General features: G+C 31.5%; 2 protein-coding genes across 8 annotated transcripts in view; one reads left to right on the forward strand and one right to left on the reverse strand.

Moving 5' to 3' along the window:
* Positions 1-4468, forward strand: part of LOC127725273 (DDB1- and CUL4-associated factor 6-like) — a 32551-nt gene extending 28083 nt beyond the window's left edge. For both annotated transcript variants that reach the window (XM_052232140.1, XM_052232141.1), the window contains exon 18: positions 2047-4468. In XM_052232140.1, coding sequence (XP_052088100.1) covers positions 2047-2102 — 56 coding nt within the window. In that variant the 3' untranslated portion in view covers positions 2103-4468. The remainder of the gene's footprint in view (positions 1-2046) is intronic.
* A 1249-nt stretch (positions 4469-5717) lies between these two features.
* LOC127725274 (CD2-associated protein-like) overlaps positions 5718-20425 on the reverse strand; it is a 43540-nt gene continuing 28832 nt past the window's right edge. For 2 of the 6 annotated variants that reach the window (XM_052232147.1, XM_052232142.1), the window contains 5 exons: positions 19365-19471; positions 18098-18124; positions 16990-17016; positions 11891-12251; positions 5718-11319 (listed from right to left, as the gene is read on the reverse strand). In XM_052232147.1, the coding sequence (XP_052088107.1) occupies positions 11057-11319; positions 11891-12251; positions 16990-17016; positions 18098-18124; positions 19365-19471 (785 nt within the window). In that variant the 3' untranslated portion in view covers positions 5718-11056. Of the gene's footprint in view, positions 11320-11890; positions 12252-16495; positions 16523-16989; positions 17017-18097; positions 18125-19364; positions 19472-20425 lie in introns of all 6 variants that reach the window. The other 4 variants (XM_052232145.1, XM_052232143.1, XM_052232144.1 and 1 more) reach the window with 4 other exon arrangements.

Below are 20425 nucleotides of genomic sequence, written 5' to 3' on the forward strand. Positions count from 1 at the left end.
TGGGCCCAGTTTTCAAGTTGGTCCAAATCGGGGTCCAAAATTAAACTTTGTTTGATTTCAACAAAAATTGAATATATGGGGTTCTTTGATATGCTGAATCTAACCATGTATTTAGATTTTTGATTGTTGGGCCCCGTTATCAACTTTGTCCACATTGAGATCAAAAGGGTCCAAAATTAAACTTTGTTTGATTTCATCAAAAATTGAATATATGGGGTTCTTTGATATGCTGAATCTAACCATGTATTTAGATTTTTGATTATGGGCCCAGTTTTCAAGTTGGTCCAAATCGGGGTCCAAAATTAAACTTTGTTTGATTTCAACAAAAATTGAATATATGGGGTTTTTTGATATGCTGAATCTAACCATGTATTTAGATTTTTTGATTATGGGCCCAGTTTTCAAGTTGGTCCAAATCGGGGTCCAAAATTAAACTTTGTTTGATTTCAACAAAAATTGAATATATGGGGTCTGTAATATGCTGAATCTAACCGTGTATTAAGTTTTTGGATTTTGGGCCTCGTTTTTAAATTGGTCCACATTGAAGTCCAAAGGGTCCAAAATTTAACTTTGTTTGATTTCATCAAAAATTGAATTATTGGGGTTCTTTGATATGCCGAATCTAACCGTGTATTTAGATTCTTAATTTTTGGTTCCGTTTTCAAATTGGTCTACATAAAGGTCCAAAGGGTCCAAAATAAAACTTAGTTTGATTTTAACAAAAAATGAATTTTTAGGGTTCTTTGATATGCTGAATCTAAACATGTATTTAGATTTTTGATTATGGGCCCAGTTTTCAAGTTGGTCCAAATCGGGGTCCAAAATTAAACTTTGTTTGATTTCAACAAAAATTGAATATATGGGGTTCTTTGATATGCTGAATCTAACCATGTATTTAGATTTTTGATTTTTGGGCCCTGTTATCATTTTTGTCCACATTGAGATCAAAAGGGTCCAAAATTAAACTTTGTTTGATTTCATCAAAAATTGAATTCTTGGGGTTCTTTGATATGCTGAATCTAACCATGTATTTAGATTTTGGATATTGGACCATAATAGGTGAATGTCCAATTTAAAATTTTTAAGTTCTTAGACCACATTCGTTCTGTGTCAGAAACCTATGCTGTGTCAAATATTTAATCACAATCCAAATTCAGAGCTGTATCAAGCTTGAATGTTGTGTCCATACTTGCCCCAACTGTTCAGGGTTCGACCTCTGCGGTCGTATCAAGCTGCGCCCTGCGGAGCATTTTATTCTTGTACTGTCTTCTTTTATCCAAATGATATTAAAAATAAAACTGTATGGTTATGAAGATACAGTATGATGTATATGAAACTGTACTGTATATTGCTACAGTGAAAATTTTAAAATAAATCCTGCACATCACCATGCTATTAATTATACTGTCTCAAAGGTAATCATGGAATAGCTAAACAGCTTCATCTGTGCAGAAAACACATTAACATTGGATTAAAGTCCCAAAAAGTGACACAATCAGGAAATTAGGAAAAAACCAAACTATGTGAAGACATATTTTAGGGCAAAAACTATCAAAATCAGGAAATCTGGCAAATTTGAAAAGCACATGCAAATTCAAAATGATCTTTATAAGAAAGAAAAAAATAGTTATGAACATCTAAATCCTGTAAAGGTGAAGAATTATTTAATGTATCTATAAAAAAAAATGGTTGCTTTAAATGAAAAAAGAACAACAAAAAAGGAAAAAAAAGAAAATGTCTTACAAGGTGCAAGATATGATAATGCCAGAACAACTCATCAAGATTCTATTGCTAAATTAAAAAAGGTTGTAACTATAGTGCAAAAAAGTAATAAAGCAAAAACTGCCCTTTTGTATATCGTTTTTTGAACTTTGCTAAAAAGATGTATGATTCATATAAAGGCACCCTGTTGTAAAATATCTAATAAGTTTGTCTTTTGCTCACATTGGTAATTAAATGGGAAGATCCCAAAAGGAGGCAATATGAGGCAAATTCTTTTCATATATATCCAATAAAAATGCCAACTTTTTATTTGTATTATTTCAGGACGAGCATCAGTCAGCCGAGTCAACCAGGAACATGGGTCAAGTGATTCAGAATGAGGCTAGTGCCAACCTGTGATTGTAAATTTTCTAGAACTTATGCAACTTTACCTTCATTGTGAAGTCATGTTGTAAACCTATCTCATACTGTCTTAAACATAAGGTAATAATAAAAAAGGATTGTAACAAAATAACACCAATCAGATGTTAAAACTGGACAAGAAACAATAAGTTTTTATAAAATGTACATGTATGGAATTGAATGTATATAGAAACAACAAGGGGGAGATAACTCACTTTATAGCAATCTACTAGCATTGTTAAGGAAAAAGTCTTCTAATATGCAGTTCTATAGAACAAAAGGATTTTTATCTTTCCTTGTCAAACTGCTTGGTAATGTTAACGAGGTTTTGTTATTTATGTTTTGGTATAATTGTCTTAAGGACATAAAAAATAAATACAAATATTAAACAGTTAAAAAATTTAAGTATGAAGTTTTAAGAAAATTATAATATTATCAGTCTACCTTGATAAAACTATCTTTGGTGCATCTAAATTATTACTAGTTTTACTTACATTTTATTGACAAATGTCTAGTGTTAAAAAGGCCCTTAATAAGACTAAAAATGTATTGTTGTATAATTGTCATATTTTATATTTTAGTTATTGAAGAAATAGCATTTATGAAAATATGATTCCTTATGAATGTGGTTTCAGATCTTGATCATGAAAAAAATTGCATTTTTGTTGCGCCTGCGACTTCTGTCGCAGAAAGCTTGACATAGGGATAGTGATTCGGCCTCAACGGCATTAACTACTTAAAAGCTTTATATTTTAGAAGGTTGAAGACCTGGATGCTTCATACTTTGTATATAGATGCCTTATGTTATGAAATTCTGTCTGTCGTATGTCCTTTGTCCTTGACCTCATTTTCATGGTTCAGTGACTACTTGAAAAAACAGTTAATATTTTTTGTAATGCTAATTTCTCTTATTATGAGTAATAGGATAACTATATTTAGTATGTGCATGGCTTGCAAGGTTCGCATGCCTGTCAGACAGTTTTCATCTGACCTTGACCTCATTTCATGGATCAGTGAACAAGGTTAAGTTTTCGTGGTCAAGTTCATATATCAGATACTACTATATTTGGTGTATGGAATGATTGTAAGGTGTACATGTCCAACTGGCAGGTGTCATCTGACCTTGACCTCATTTTCATGGTTCAGTGGTTAAAGTTAAGTTTTTGTGTTTTGATCTTTTTTTTCTAATACTATATGCAATAGGTCAACTATATTTGGTGTATGGAAATATTTTACAATGTACATGTCAGTCTGACAGGTTTTATTTGACCTTGACCTCATTTTCATGGTTCATTTGTCAATGTTAAGTTTTTTCTTAGAAACTAGAAGCAATAGGTCAACTATGTTTGGTGTATGGAATGACTGACCTTGACCTCATTTTCTTGGATCATGGTAAGTTTATGTGATACTTGTAGTAAAGTTTTTATATTTAGGACTATCAACATAAAATCAATGATCAGTAAAGCAGGCGAGACATTTCAGTGTGTGCACTCTTGTTCCATAATTTGTACAAATGGCTTACAATTTTGTATAACTTACAATAGATTTATGAAATATTATTTCACAAGATGTTAATTAATGTACCAGTAGGTTGATTCCTGTTCCAATTCATTTGTCTTTTCGGAGTTATGGAACTTTTTGTTTCTGTAGCTGGCCTGACAATAAGTTTAATTTTATCTTAAAAATTACTCAACCCTGCAAGATAGGATTCTAATTAAAATATGGAATAGTCTTTTCAGTGTACTCAGTGTTCTAATAAAGAGTAAGGAATTCCTTTTTTTTAAACTATGGAATCTGGTAATCTTTATTTAATTTTTAACAACACTTGATTATGAGACTACCTCAGCAACAAAATTGTCTGGCTATTTGATGGTCAATTGTAGTATACAGTTCCTTGTAAAAAGCAGGGTAACATCTGGGTGGGGGATTACATCATTTTTAATATGCTGTATCCAAAACCATGACACCTGTGCTGTTATCAACAACCAACCTCGTCTTAATAAAGGTTACAGTACACGTACTCTTTTGTTCACAATTATCCATATAAAGTGTCCTTAATGCATTCATTTGTGCAGGTTACTATTTGATTAGAAAGTATTCCTATTTTTGATGTATGAAACTGACTGAATAAAATACTGGCCTATGCTTATAAGAGAGTAAATGTTTTTAAGTTTGACTCTGCTGAGAATGTTTTATGTTTGTTATTTTTCTGTGAGAGTCAGTAAACTTTTAAGCTTATGTTTTTGTTTTGTATAATGTAGTGGTAACATACTTCATTTAAATCTGTGTAAATCTGTGATACTGAATATCATGTTTATGGATTGAAAATAAACAATTGATCCAATCTTACTTATTTATTTGATAAACCAGTGTTTGCTTTATCATGTTCTGGGTGTTAATCTGCTTTCTATTGTTTTATAAAAGAGAGGCACAAGATACCAAAGGGGTATTCAACCACATATGACAACATCATGGAAAAAGACAAACAACAGTATACAAAACACAACATAGAAAACTAAAGACAGAGCTAAATGAACCCAACCATAAACTGGGGGTTATCTCAGGTACTCTGGAAGGGTAAGCAGATCCTGCTCCACATGCAACACCAGCCGTGTTGCTAATGTAAGTACAAACTCTGTGAGAAGTTTTATTCAGTGATTCATACAAGAAAAGAAGACAGGATGGTTACAATTAGAACACCTCAGTCTTCATTTGTGATATTCCATAACGGTCAACCAACTCTTCTAAAAAAACTTGTCTTCAAGTGATATTCCATAACGGTCAACCAACTATAAAAAACTTGTCTCCAGTGAGAGAACCTTATAAAACTATATTAAATTATAGACCATCCTCTTTTAATTCAGAGAGGCCCTGTACAACGAAGGCTGTTTTTCAGCAGTTTGTGCTGATGTCTTTATGTTCCCTGTTCTTCTTGTGGTTCTCGTACAAAACAACTTGCCAAGGTCAAACTATTATATCTTTTGACATTAACATGATTGAGTGTTGTCATAAGACATTGTATTGCATATAGCCATGACCTAGAGCCTTATGTTAAACACATTTTTAGGACATTTTCTTGTCCAGCAAGAACTGTTTTTATCCTTTGATACAGGCTTTAGTTATTTGACATAAAGGTGCAGCATCTTTTGAAATATCTCGTAACTTTTCTGATCCCAACCCATAATACATGGATGTTGCATTGCTGAACATGTAACCAAATTCCAAATACTAAGATGTCTCAAAATTGCAACTTTGCAAGATTTCGTCATATTTATAGTAAATATCTGTTAAGTATAATATAAGGACATTCATAACAAAACACAAATTTCTTCCATACATTCATTGAATTTGGTTGTGGATGTCCATCAATGCAAAAATACAAATGTATTACCAAAAACAAGTAATATCTGTGGTGTTGTAAAATTGTCTACAACAGCAATTTTGAATGCTGAAAGATTTTGATTATATGGCCTATTACAATGCATGGTTCATGTTCCTATCCTGATTACATGTAATATTTGCCACTAGATGTTTAACACCAATCCATCATATGACTTTATCTGTAAATCTAGGGACAGAATTAATACAAGATGTTTTCTTATTTCTTTTTTTAATATCATACATGTTTACAAATATCAGGAATGTTTAAATTTATATACATAATATATACCAGTATATCTATATATATATATGTACATACAAATGATACAAAAATAGAATGCAAACTTATTTATAAACAAAATAATGAAAGCACTTAACAAACAGCATATAACCTAGTCCAAACATGTCAAATTAAGGAAAATAAACTTTTGATTATTTAACATAGACGTAAGGAAGTGTGTCACTTATATAGTTAATCCTGATCTTCATAAGAATAAGGTAATGTAAACATTGCTAGCAATGGCTGGTAAAAACGTCCATCTTGTGGACATTATTGTTGACATATTTACAATGAGTTGATAATTACTTCAATTCAATTCAATCAAAGAATATTGGTAATATGTGTTTTTTTCTCTCTCTCCTTTCTGTGAAGTTAACTGTTGAATTTGGACAATTTATAGCTCTATTTTACATGATATACAATGATATTTCAGTGTACATTGCTTCATGTTTTAAATTTGATTCAATTCCTATTTTTATCATTACAAGATTCTTATAACGAATGACACACTTCTAAGATTTCACTGAACTTGTATGGACCCAGGAATACAAAGCTTAATACAGATCTAAATATAACAATGAAAGCTCTATCACTACATGGCAAGCTTTATTTTATTGGCAGAATGACTTTTATCACATCTATTGACCAGACATGCATTCTAACAAAACAAAAAAAAAACAAAGAGAAAAATGACCTACATGAAAGTATATTTTATCAGTAAGACAGACTTCATTTTAGTTACCCAGAATAAATTCTTTATTGTATTAAAAAGAATGTTTGAGTTAGTTGGGACATTTAGCATGTTACCCAGTGCTATCAAATATGTGTGCACCGACAACAATTTCATTCTTTTATGTTAGATCTGCACTAGTCGTTCATGTGTAAAATCTTGGTCAAGATAACTTTATTTTCATGGACCTTTGCGACTTTCTAAGATGTATGCACTGACAAAACAACTCTATTGGGGAGATGGATCTATAAAACATTCCACATTCAAATCAATTTATATATAGTTCACTAACCATGAGATTGGCTATCTCTGATATGATATAAGCTATAAGCCATGATATTGTACACATTGTGTTATAATACAGCCTATTTATAGAACTGATGAATTAAAATTTATATAAAGCAAAAACCTATATTTATGCACTGCTCCTTCATTCCATATTCATCTTGGGAATTCTTTTGAATAATAATAACAATAATAATCAATTTAACTTTTTTTCACTTTAATAAATGTTCTTTCATTCCATTGATAAAATAACTGTTGGGTCTAATCTCTTTACATCTCTGTTAACAACATGCATGGCATGAATATCATGAATTAACACATGTGAAAGTTCACAAAATGTTACCCCCTCTTCTGTATCTTAACATACAATATATCCAACAAACATGAAGTAGGTGAAACTTACGATATTTATGTAGCACCCTATGGTTGTGAGAAACAACAGGACCAAATATTTTTAATATATTTCAGGACATTTAAAAAGTTCAGTGCTGGACACAACTTGGTGAATTTAGATATAGGCTACGTAAAGTTTTAACCATTTATGTGAGAAGAGGGTCTTTTTAATGGCAATATCATTAAGCATTAATTAAAATGTAACTATACAAATATACAATGATTAAAAATAAGAATTTCTTAATAATATTTTGAAATAGGATCTGGTCTATTTAAATCACTACAAGACACCATTGAAAAGTTAAACAGCTGTCTGAGTAAAACTTCTGTACAAAAATATTCAGTTTTAGTACATATTGTTTGCTGAAGTCAGCTAGTCCATGGTAATTCAAAAAAAATCAAAGTTATAAAATATAACAAGTTTTCTGCAGGGTGCCAGTTACTTTGGGTATCTTGTGAGAACACGTTTCTTACAGATCCCCAGTTACTTTAGGTATCTTGTGAGATTTATTAGAGAACACATTTCTTACAGGTCCCAAGTTACTTTAGGTATCTTGTGAAAACACATTTCTTCCAGGTCCCCAGTTACTTTTGGTATCTTGTGAGAACAAATTTCTTACAGATCCCCTGTTACTTAAGGTATCTTGTGAGAACACGTTTCCTACAGATCCCCAGTTACTTTAGGTATCTTGTGAGATTTATTAGAGAACACATTTCTTACAGGTTCCCAGTTACTTTAGGTATCTTGTGAGAACACATTTCCGACAAGTCCCTAGTAACGTTAGGTATCTTGTGAGATCACCTTTCCTACAGGTCCCCAGTTACTTTAGGTATCTTGTGAGAACACGTTTCCTACAGGTCCCTAGTTACTTTAGGTATCTTGTGAGAACACCTTTCCTACAGGTCCCCAGTTACTTTAGGTATCTTGTGAGAACATGTTTCGTACAGGTCCCTAGTTACTTTAGGTATCTTGTGAGAACACCTTTCCTACAGGTCCCCAGTTACTTTAGGTATCTTGTGAGAACACGTTTCCTACAGGTCCCCAGTTTATTAAGGTATCTTGTGAGAACAGTAAAGAAAGTCTTCAGCAACAACACCTGAATTATATTCATGTGGAATTCTTTGAGATTCTAATACACTTAATAATATTATAATGAGATATATTAATGCCCTGTATAGAACACACACATAATCAGTCAGGAGTTTTTACTGTTTTTCAGATGGTACTGTTAAAAGAGTTATTGTAGTATGGCTTACTGTAATATTTACAAGCAATTACAACCCATTATATGGTAAATTCTCCATCAAACAAGCCAGTGGGGACATGAATTCATTATTTTACAGTCATATTGCCCATCTCAGATCATAGAAACAAATGTCGGCTAATATTTAAATCAATTCAAAAATACAAAATGTATCAAAAACAGAAAAACTCCTGACTATATTAGAATTACAAGCACCATAATATGAGTGAGAGGTATACAAGATATATTTATATATATAATATACAGTTTTGTTAGGGTAATTGTTAGTACTTCTTCTGCATATTTAACTTTTTGAAAGAAAAAAACAAATCAAAATCTTTGTAAAACTATATGTATGGTAAAGCATAAAAAAATTTTGATTCTTTAAAAATGTGAAATTATGTAGAGATATAAAAGGAAATTCTAATATAAGATTCCTACTGTATCAGTGATGGATTTATGATGAGTTTCTAACTGACAACAATAATGACATACTAGGCAGTGACTTTGTTCAACCAAATATTTTTTTAATTTTTTTAAGTCTGAATTTAGTATGACAGAACATCTCTAAATTACCCAAAAATTCTATTTATGTACAAGGAAGAAATAAGCATAAGTAACATATCATGCAACAAGAATATTTACCAAATTTTAGATTAAATTTAAAGCCTCTGATTTGAATTTAAATATTGAATCACAAATAAAACAATGTAATAACTGTTCACAACAAGGAATGTGTTATATTTATAAACATATGAATGCACTTGAAGTATTGGGAATAAATTCATTACATTTAAAACTAAAATAATTGCCTGGATAATAACCTTTTATATCAAAGCTTTAAATGCCTATACTAGTCTGTGATCAATTTCACAAAAAACCTTACTAGAACCAACATGAAAATTTAAATATAAGTTAAAATCAATTTTTGTCTTAAAAATTTTTTGTGAAAAGAGCCAGTATTCTAAAATTGTTTTTCAAAATTTCCCCAAAGAATGAGACAATAGGAAACTTTCTGGTTTTGTCAGGGTAAAGTTAACTGTAAAGATCTCGTTAAAAGTGAAAGTAGAGTTTAGCTATTATATTTCCTTTCAAATATTAGCAAAAAAGAATACTTTATTAACTTATAAATGTACAATAAAAATTTGTTTTAAGTTATTCCTTCAAACAGATCAGTGACAGAAGGTATGAGGTTGTTGTGTTTAGTTTGAGCTTTCCAAGAAATACATAATCTGGAGGGTCAGAACTCCATTTTATTTTTAACCTTGTTGGGGCATTTCACCAGTTCCACTGATTTGTATATCTTTCAGGTCAATTTATAACCTTTGGAATTACCATTATTTTTCTAATTTCTGTGCAAGATATATTTTTAAGATAAAAATACATAAAAATTTTAATACTTTCAACAATATTATATTTTGTATATATAAATTTCATAAAAATTGTAAAAAATTGACAAAGAAAATAGCTACTTGAAAATGTGAAAATTTAAATGATCTTCACTAATGCATAGCAAATAAAAAAATACTATATAAGGAAAACACTATGAATAATTAATTTGATCTACTGCATGCAATAAATATTGAGAACCTTCTACTGCCTTCACTACAGTAATAAATTAAACATAGATATGTATAGCTGACTTTAAACTGATCAGTCCATTAGTCTTCTTCATGGCAAAATGATGAAAAGAGAACATGGTACAATGATGTATGATATTTGTGAATTTGGAAATTTAGATGAGACCCATCAAATATAGAGCATGGTTTTGAATTTTACTGATTAAAATCTCTAATGTTTAACAAACAAATAAATGGCACATAAAACAAGAGATTTATTGTGAATTTTTGTGTTTAACACAGTCAAGTATAAAATATGAAAACACAGATTTTTGTTTCTTCAAGTCACAACAGCTGCGCCATCAGAATGTTTCAACAGGGCAAATAGAAAGTCTTTAATGTTGATAATAAAGAGGAATTCATCAGGTAATAACACAGATTTTACCAGTGTCCAAAATCATAAATCTACATTTAATGAATCAGTATCATGTGACTGATCAAGTGATCACTATATAGACCAGGATGTAAAAACAAAATTGTCACAAGACTTTGGTCAACTTTTTATTTTCGGGAAAATTAAATCATCTCAGCAGTCATATCATATCTATAGCTTAAACGTGCCTAGAAACCCAAGGTTGTTTAAAAATAGTCTTACCCCTGTCAATTAATGAATGCTTTTCTATAGCTGGTTTGTGATGAAAAATGTAATTTGGAGGGACACAAATGTCATTTTATCTGAGGTCTTATCAATTCTAATATAACCTTTAAAAATAATATGCAGACATGCTCAGAAAGTGATATAGTAGGCAACATCTTATATTTCTCCAACAAAATCTTAACGAACTTGCTTCCCTCATGAACAAAACTGAATAAAAGAATGCTTGTTTATCATGTAAAGTTCTAGTTGGCAGAGGAATTCTACTGTACAGAGAAAAAACTTGTTAGGCAGATGACCTTGAATTGACCAGCTGGTGTAACAACAGACGACCTTGAACTGACGTAACAACCGACGACCTTGAACTGACCAGTTTATAGGAAAATAATGATAATGTATGTACAGCTACACATGCGATTCATTGACTAATTTCTTAATGCGTTCAATTTCCACTTGAGTACTGAGTCGAATCTTCTTTTCTTCGTCCACTTCGTTTATAAGGTCTCTCAGCTTTCTATTACTGGTAGCTTTCAGTGAGTCTAATTCATGTCGGATTTTTTCGTTATCATGTTTAAGTTCATCAAATGCTGTTTTTGATACTGTGTTTAATTTGAGGTGATGTATTTCTTTCTTTAGATCCTCTATGGCTGTGTGAAGACTTGTGAGAGCTGAAAAATAAATACATATTTACATATTGCAGTAGAAATTATAAGTGGTGACAAAGTTCCACTTGATCTAACTATAACTACCGGTACTACCTTTTCTAACCAAGATGCATTTTCAGGTATATTATCAACTAAACCATACACTTGGAAATTTTAGAAAACTTCTTATTCCATATTTAGGAAAGTCAGTATAAAAAAGTTGAAAAGACACTACAGTGGATATAGCTGTGGTAAAAGAGACACTTTAGGAAGTCATTGTCATTGATTGGTTTTCATCTGTTTTTAAACAGTGATTAAGTTATTCAAAAAGTTATTTTGCATCAGCATCAAAGAGCAAGTTAAATTGTTCTAAATCAAGCAGCCTGTCAATTTCTACAACATACAAGGCTAAAGCACAAGAAGGTGTAGACACTGATCGTATGTATATTTTGAATGACTTCTTGAAAAGAGGGACAACAAAATGGGGAATAAATTTTTTGACAATTATATGATTAAACTGGAAATTTTTCTTTCAATATTTGAATATAATATAATGTGTGATCAGAGACTTGCACAGCTGTGATTTTTTGCTAACCTGCTGTAGGTACTGTCGCTGTGACTGCTGGGCTGGGTTCAGGAGGTCGTGTTGGGGGAATACTTGGTCCTCCTTTATGGTAATCTGTTGCTTGTGGATGACTTGGCCCTCCTTTATGGATATCTGTGTGACTTGGCCCTCCTTTATGGATATCTGTGTGACTTGGCCCTCCTTTATGGATATCTGAATGATTTAGCCCTCCTTTATGGATATCTGAATGACTTGGCCCTCCTTTATGGATATCTGAATGACTTGGCCCTCCTTTATGGATATCTGTATCTTTAACATGAGACTTGGAATGTAGAGTTTTATCCTCCTTTAACCAATGAGTATCCTTTACATCACCATTTCTTTCTTCCTCCTGTCCAGTAGAATAATGTATTTAATATTCATATATCTATTATCTTATTAAAATGTTCATTTTTTTTTTAAATGTAATACTTAACTTAAACAAAATCATTACATACATTTATTCAAACCTTATAAGGACTAGGGATAATTAAGATATTGTTGTATTGCGTCAGGACTTAGCGAGATTATGATCTGTGACTTTATGATGACCTCTCCCAATCATCGTTTATGATACAACTGAGCGTAACAGATTTTTACATGACTGGTACCTTTTTTAAAACAGGAAATTCCTACTCTTACAGAACACCTGAATTTACCCTTATTTTTCAGTAATGTATTTTGTGATATTTCAGTTCTCAATGTATTTTCATTGAATGGGTTTTACCCTGGTAACTTAAAGTTGAGCTCATCCTGAAAAATTGTTTCTTTTGCAAATATTACCTTCTGTTATGAATACAGTCTGAAGATTAACAGATGTTTATATATTTGTTGTTTAGGGTTAAGCAAGAGACAATTATCAACTCATTAATTCATGATACCTTATCCCTTGTTATGACTCAAAAACAGATTTTAAGGAGTTACACACCAGATGTCACTGGTGGAGTAGGAACTGCTGATCCTTTCAGAATATTTAAGTTCATCCCTTGTTCTTGATAGGGTTCAAGTTGCTCAATGTTTAGTTTTTAAGTAGTATTTTGTGGAATGCTTTCTTTTGATCTTTTGCCATGGTGTTGCATCAGCTTATATTTTTTATTCCCAATCTGATGTCATTTTACCTTTTTTCCTTGATTCCATTTTCAGCAACTAATTATTTTTTGGTTGCATTATCTTTAAAATTTACTCCATATTTCCTATGATTTCACTAATAAACAAAAGCATTATTTTTCCCCTTTTGCTTAATCTCATATTAAAACTTATATTCTACTGTGAATTCGTTATTATTCGTTGGATACCAATATTCTTGAATTTCGTTGGTAAATTTGAACCAAGAATCTAAATGATCTACGAAATACAAATTGTCTATAGACATATATACAGACTTTGGCTAAACCAAAAATTTAAATATCCACAATAATGCAATTTTTCCTCATTCCACAAAAATAAATGAATCCACAGTAAATGAAATAAACTGCTTCGCTGAGCGCAGCTGGATATGCCCACAGAGGTTCAACCCTGAACAGTTGGGGCAAAAATGGACACAATATTCAAGCTTGATATAGGTCTGAATTTGGATTGTATTAAATATTTGACATATTATAGGTTTCTGAATAAATGTAGTCAAAGAACTTGAAATTGGTTATATGAATTGAATTTATATTCAATTAAAGATTTCTTGCTGTTGTGCATTACACTGTGCTGTTGTGCAATACTTAGTAAATCTGTTGTCAGACTATAAACAAATAAAGTTCAATTAATTCTCAATGTCATATTAGAAATTTATGAAAATGTAACGGGAGCTTACATCAATATATATAAACAATTCACCAAAGTTTCATGAGGATTGCTGAAAACATTTTTGAGTTATTGTCCAAAAACTGGAAAATCCCCCCTTTTTTAATGAATAAAACCCCATAAGTCAGAAATGTAAAATGTAAAACTTATAAAATTCTAAAGGGAGCTTACATCAATAGATATAAACAATTCACCAAAGTTTCATAAGAACTGCTGAAAGCATTTTTGAGTTTTTGTCTGAAAACTGGAAAATCCCCCTTTTTTTATGAATAAAACCCTGTAACTCGGAAACGTAAAATCTAAAATTTATAAAAAGCGAAAGGGAGCTCACGTCAATAGATATAAACAATTCACCAAAGTTTTATGCAAATTGGTTAAAGCTTTTTTGAGTTAATGTCCGACATATTGACGACGGACGGACAGAGGTATACCATAATACGTTCCGTTAACGGGCGTATAAAAATGTGTTAAAGCCAAACTAGCAGAAATTAAATCTATAAAGGTATGTGTTAGTTCAAATCTGGACATTATCTGTGCTGTCAGAGCTAATGATTACCTGGCTAATAGTAAATATAAGAGAATATCCTTACAAAAGTTTCTCAAATATTCATCTACCTTAAAACCTACAAACTGTTCCCTATTGTATTTTATATTCATTTCACCTTTCAAATTAACCATTCCATCTTGTCAAACTTTATAGTCCATTTTTATTTTTAAATCATTTATTCCCTTTTTATTTTTAAATCATTTATTCCCTTTATTTTCTGCACCATACAGACAATATTTTATCAAAATTAAAAGGATGTATGAAATAGAGGTTAATAAAAAACAAGAGTGCACACGCTGAAATGTCTCGCCTTCTTTACTAATCATTGATATTATGTTGATAGTCCTAAATATAAAGCTTTATTACAACTGTCACATAAACTTAACATTAACCAAGTAAACTAAACATTGACCAATGAACCATGAAAATGAGGTCAAGGTCAGATGAACCATGCTGGGCAGGCATGTATAGCTAACAATTCTTCCATACAACAAATATAGTTGACCTATTGCTTATAGTTTAAGAAAAACAGACCAAAACACAAAAACTTAACACTGAGCAATGAACCTTGAAAATGAGGTCAAGGTCAAACAAAACCTGCGTGACTGACAAATAGATCATAAAATATTTCCATGCACCAAATATAGTTGAACTATTGCATATAGTATAAGAAAAAAAGACCAAAACTCAAAAAACTTAACTTTGACCACTGAACCATGAAAATGAGGTCAAGGTCAGATGACACCTGCCCGCTAGACATGTACACCTTACAATCATTCCATACACCAAATATAGTAGACCTATGGCATACAGTATAAGAAAAACAGACCAAAACACAAAAACTTAACTATTAACCACTGAACCATGAAAATGAGGTCAAGGTCAGATGACACCTGCCAGTTGGACATGTACACCTTACAGTCCTTCCATACACCGAATATACTAGACCTATTGCTTATAGTATCTGAGATATGGACTTGACCACCAAAACTTAACCTTGTTCACTGATCCATAAAATGAGGTCGAGGTCAAGTGAAAACTGTCTGACGGGCATGAGGACCTTGTAAGGTACGCACATACCAAATATACTTGAACTATTGCATATAGTATTTGAAAAAAAGACCAAAACTCAAAAACTTAACTTTGACCACTGAACCATGAAAATGAGGTCAAAGTCAGATGACACCTGCCCGCAAGACATGTACACCTTACAATCATTCCATACACCAAATATAGTAGACCTATGGCATACAGTATAAGAAAAACAGACTAAAACACAAAAACTTAACTATAACCACTGAACCATGAAAATGAGGTCAAGGTCAGATGACACCTGCCAGTTGGACATGTAGACCTTACAGTCCTTCCATACACCGAATATACTAGCCCTATTGCTTATAGTATCTGAGATATGGACTTGACCACCAAAACTTAACCTTGTTCACTGATCCATGAAATGAGGTCGAGGTCAAGTGAAAACTGTCTGACGGGCATGAGGACCTTGCAAGGTACACACATACCAAATATAGTTATCCTATTACTTATAATAAGAGAGAATCTAACATTACAAAAAATCTTAACTTTTTTTTCAAGTAGTCACTGAACCATGAAAATGAGGTCAAGGACATTGGACATGTGACTGACGGAAACTTCGTAACATGAGGCATCCATATACAAAGTATGAAGCACCCAGACCTTCAACCTTCTAAAATATAAAGCTTTTAAAAAGTTAGCTAACGCCGCCGCCGCCGGATCACTATCCCTATGTCGAGCTTTCTGCGACAAAAAAACATGGATTCCAAAATATCTAAAATTTGTTATGTATTTTTGTGAAAGTTCTAAATAAATCAGTTTTACATACAGTAAATTGCATTTGTATTTTTTCTGTATAGCAGCTTTTTTAGCATCAAAAACTTTTAATTTTAAAGTAAACTTAGCTAACTTAATGTTTTAATTGTTAAGAAATGCACATTTATACCCTGAGGGGTTGAAGGCATGTGAACAATAAATTTAATTGAAACATAGGTTTACAATTTGTACCATTTGAGTATGTGATTCTAAATATGATACTGACAATATAACATACAGCTTCAATACAATCTACAACTTTCAACAGTGCTCTAAAATCTAAAGTCTTCCCCTGCCATTCATTTGATAATAATGATTCTCTGCTTATTGAAAAGATAGAAAACAAAAGCTAAAATATCACAGCAGATCTACAGATAGAAAAGAATCTAAGCTAGCTTCATTCTCACCGTGATAGTACGGAACACTTTACTCCCCTAAAGTTAGTCAACAAACGTAATATTTACATGTTGTAGATAAAAATTTGTACTGCTTATTAAGTTAAAGTTGTTATAATTCCAAGTTATATACTTTTCATAATTTAATTTGATGTGATTAAAAAATTATTTAACTAGAAGTATTATGCTGACAATTCAATAAATTAACACTGCTATGAATGGTGCCCCCTTAAAGAAATTGGCAGTTTTGTCGCTAAAATTTTCTTATACTGCCAAGAAGGGTAGCATACAATATAATTATAAATGTTAAAGAATTCATTGTTAATCAAGGTCACATAGAGCAGATTTTATGTTAGCTGTTGTCACATTCCTAGAAATGTTTGTCTTAGCTCCAGACATAGTAGCCATCAGAATGATATATACTCTCAACAGCTTGAACATGTTGAAGGAGAAAATGAAATTATTAGTATAATTTTGTTAAAAATTCAATCTAGGTGAAAAATTACCTCGCTTTCAACATTTGTTTCAATGTGCTATAAAAATACATGTACATCCATTGAAATGATAAGTGTCATTTTGAATATAAATCAAGTGAGCTCTTGTTACCATGGGTTATTGTCAGTGTGATTTTAAACAGGTAACATTGGTGTAAGGATGGACTGGTGAATTGTTGGAAAGAATGAGTTACACATGGTTACTGATTGCCTTTTTGGTAGGCAGTGCAAAGTATGAATTTGGATAGTATACGAATGCTACATTAACTTAGTAGATAGTTGAAAAGTGTATTTTTGATTAGGATCTATGGAGCCCCTGATGGCAGGTATGGTTTAACTGGTGACGATTTTTTTTTTTGACAGAACAAGTAACCATGATTTTTTTTGAAGAGGCTGTTATTTTTAAATGTGCAGCTGGGCTTAAAAGAATATTTATTCCAAATTCTTTGTTTAGCAACATTGTATAATCTTTAATGAAGTTCTAAAAGGATTTGCTATTGAAACTGAAAATTACTGATTTTCTAAAGTGATTTCATTTCCAAGTGAGAGAAAAGAACTCAAAAGACTATTCCATTCAAACATACACAGGTCCAGAGACCAGAGTAGGCACTCTAAACATGGGACATTAACACTTACAAACGACTTAATCATTTCTCAAACTTTTCATTCTTATTTGTTTGATTGATGAATAATTGTTTGCTTAAAGTCAGGTGGCAAATATTTCATGCATATTCATGAAACTAAATTTGAACCAAATTAGCTGGTGAATATGAAAACAGATGTTGAAAAGGTCCATCACACTATTGTAATGCAATCTATTAAAAGCACATACATTATATCAAGACTTGAACAGAAAGTTGTCTCACTAAGTTCATATTCATATTTTCATAACAGATGAGCCAACTTAATAAATCAGAACAAGTTACAACTCAGATCAATTCAATTTGGTTTTGACCGAATCAAGGGAAATGGAGTCAAAACTGCAATTGGGAATCAAACATAGGCTGTACGGATAAATGTATTTTAAGAAACCAATATAAATAATTTAAGAGTGACTATCCTGGGTGTATGTTTGAATGGAATAGTATTGTATAAGAAGTAAGTAGCATTAGCTGTATACCTGGACAGTCTTGGTAATTCCCTGAGACTATAAATAGAACAATGTATTCTGTCATATGTTAGGATATACAGTAATGATTGTGTAATTGTATGATTTATATATTATGTACGTCTTCCTTGAAACAGTAAATGATTGGTCAAGACATCACATGATTCAAAAGATGATGTTTAAAACCTTGATAAATTTAAACTGCAAATGATAAATGTCCAAAGATTGTGTTGAATTAGATTAGGGCTGGGATGACATTGGTGCAGTCAAAAGAATTAAATGCATTTATGGGGGTAATTTATTAAAAGCAAACAAAAGCACATTTTAGTAGGAAGCACACCAACATAAAAACATAGGTAAATTTCTGTTTAGGCCAAAAAAAACCTAATAAGTTACCAAGAACATTTACTAAAAAAAACCTAATGTTTTAAAATTAAAAAGTGTTTTTTTTTTTTTTTTTATAATTTCTTAGTATGTGTGCATATTCCCTAATGTCAGTTTGTACCTATATATAGAATGTAAAAATATGATTATAAAAACTAGTACACTTAAGTATATAAAGAATTGCTGAGAAAAAAATTAAGGACATGTTATGATAGAAAGACAAACATTTTAAACAGCTACAACACTCAACAGAATCAAAATAAACATAGAAAGCTATAGGCTTCAGGGCTGTTACATAATACATGGGACCCAGGGAAGGCACTTCCAAATCTCAACTATGGGTGGGTGTCATCTATGTTTTTGCATAGTATAAATGTAAGTGAAATTTTAATTTGCCTATATAGGTGGTTACCCCATTTTTAAAGTGCCTTCCCTGGGTACCATTTATGTTTTAATGTAACAGCCCTCAGGAAGAACTTTTCATTTGACTTTTGTTTTAGCTACAAGACTTTTACATACAATATGACTAGAAAGTTGTGATGAAAATGATTTGACAGCACTTTTAAATATTATTTCAGTACAGGGATATTTACGCATCAAATGGTTGCAAACTTAAAAATAACCAATTGTTTTGAGGGACTTTTGGTTCTTAAAATACAGTTGACTCTCATTCTTTATTGGTCCGGACCAAAGAAATGTTTTGATACCCGTAGTCTGACTCAAACGAATACCAGAAGTTTGACAGACCAAGGGACACAACTCTTGCTCAACTTGTGGAAAGGCTAAAATATGTCCACCAGGATATGGGCATCCAATAGGGTTCATGACTTTGTAATCGGTGATATTTTGAGGGAAGCAATGTTGACTTGATTTTGGCTGAGTCTGTGATACATACCGTATGGTTAAAGACTTGTGATGGAGGTCGTTTAGAAGGACCTTTTGGTCGACTTGCTGTCAAATGTGTAAGTTTGTCAGACGAGGCCTGTATTTCATCAAATTGACCTGAAATAGAAATATTTGAACTTCCTTATTTATTTTTTGTAAGCTTGTTTACAGCGTTCAGGTTTACAGCACATACATTTAGTGATTTAAACGGGAGTAGTACTTTTTTTAACAAAAGAGCTTCATACATACTTCAAGTATCCTTTACAAAAAAATCTTTATAAACACTTTGAACAAGGATACTCAGGGCATTGCCTGCTTCCACAACTGAAATATATGATTCAAATTGAAGTATTGCATAAGACCTATATATATTCAGAATTATAAATTCTTCATAGATTATGCGCAGTCTTAATTGTAAGGTCTTTCATATTTCATTATTTATCAAGATTTGAAGGATGACAGAATAAAAAACAGTGAATTCGCTTTCTAAAAATCAAAAATTGCAATGGTTTATCAGTGAATACCCAAAAGAACATCTAAATGTTTACATCAAAACTATTTTCTATATAGAAAAGTGCTGTGGTTACTTCTGTAGTTGGTTAAAGCAGGCACTTTATAACTGTAAAACAAAAATCATCAGAATAGTGGCAAAAAACATTTCTTCACAAAGTTATTTCCAAGTGTCATTTTTCTGACATTTTTATTTAATTTTTTTTAAAGCATTTTAGAAGAGCTATCTTCTCATATTCTATTTCAAAATTAAGGAGTGTTCCCTGTGTAATCCGTACAAAATGTGTCAGTTTTTCACAACCAAAAGCTATAAAACAAAACTTTAATTTTTATTATTATTTTTTTGAAATAGCACTATATAAAATACATTTTGACCAAGTAAAAACAAATTCTATCATTTTTTATTCATACCCCCTTAAAAACACAAGTTATATTGATGCCAAATATCATGAAAAACACACCCTTTTTTTTATCTTACCAAAAACAGTCAGCAAATCGTTCAAACATTGCTACAGTGAGGAACTACAGTATGTTTAGAAAAGGGGAAGCAACTCTGCATAT

This window comes from Mytilus californianus, unplaced genomic scaffold, assembly GCF_021869535.1.
Source record: "Mytilus californianus isolate M0D057914Y unplaced genomic scaffold, xbMytCali1.0.p SCAF_15, whole genome shotgun sequence".
In the NCBI taxonomy this organism is placed as follows: Eukaryota; Metazoa; Mollusca; class Bivalvia; order Mytilida; family Mytilidae; genus Mytilus; species Mytilus californianus.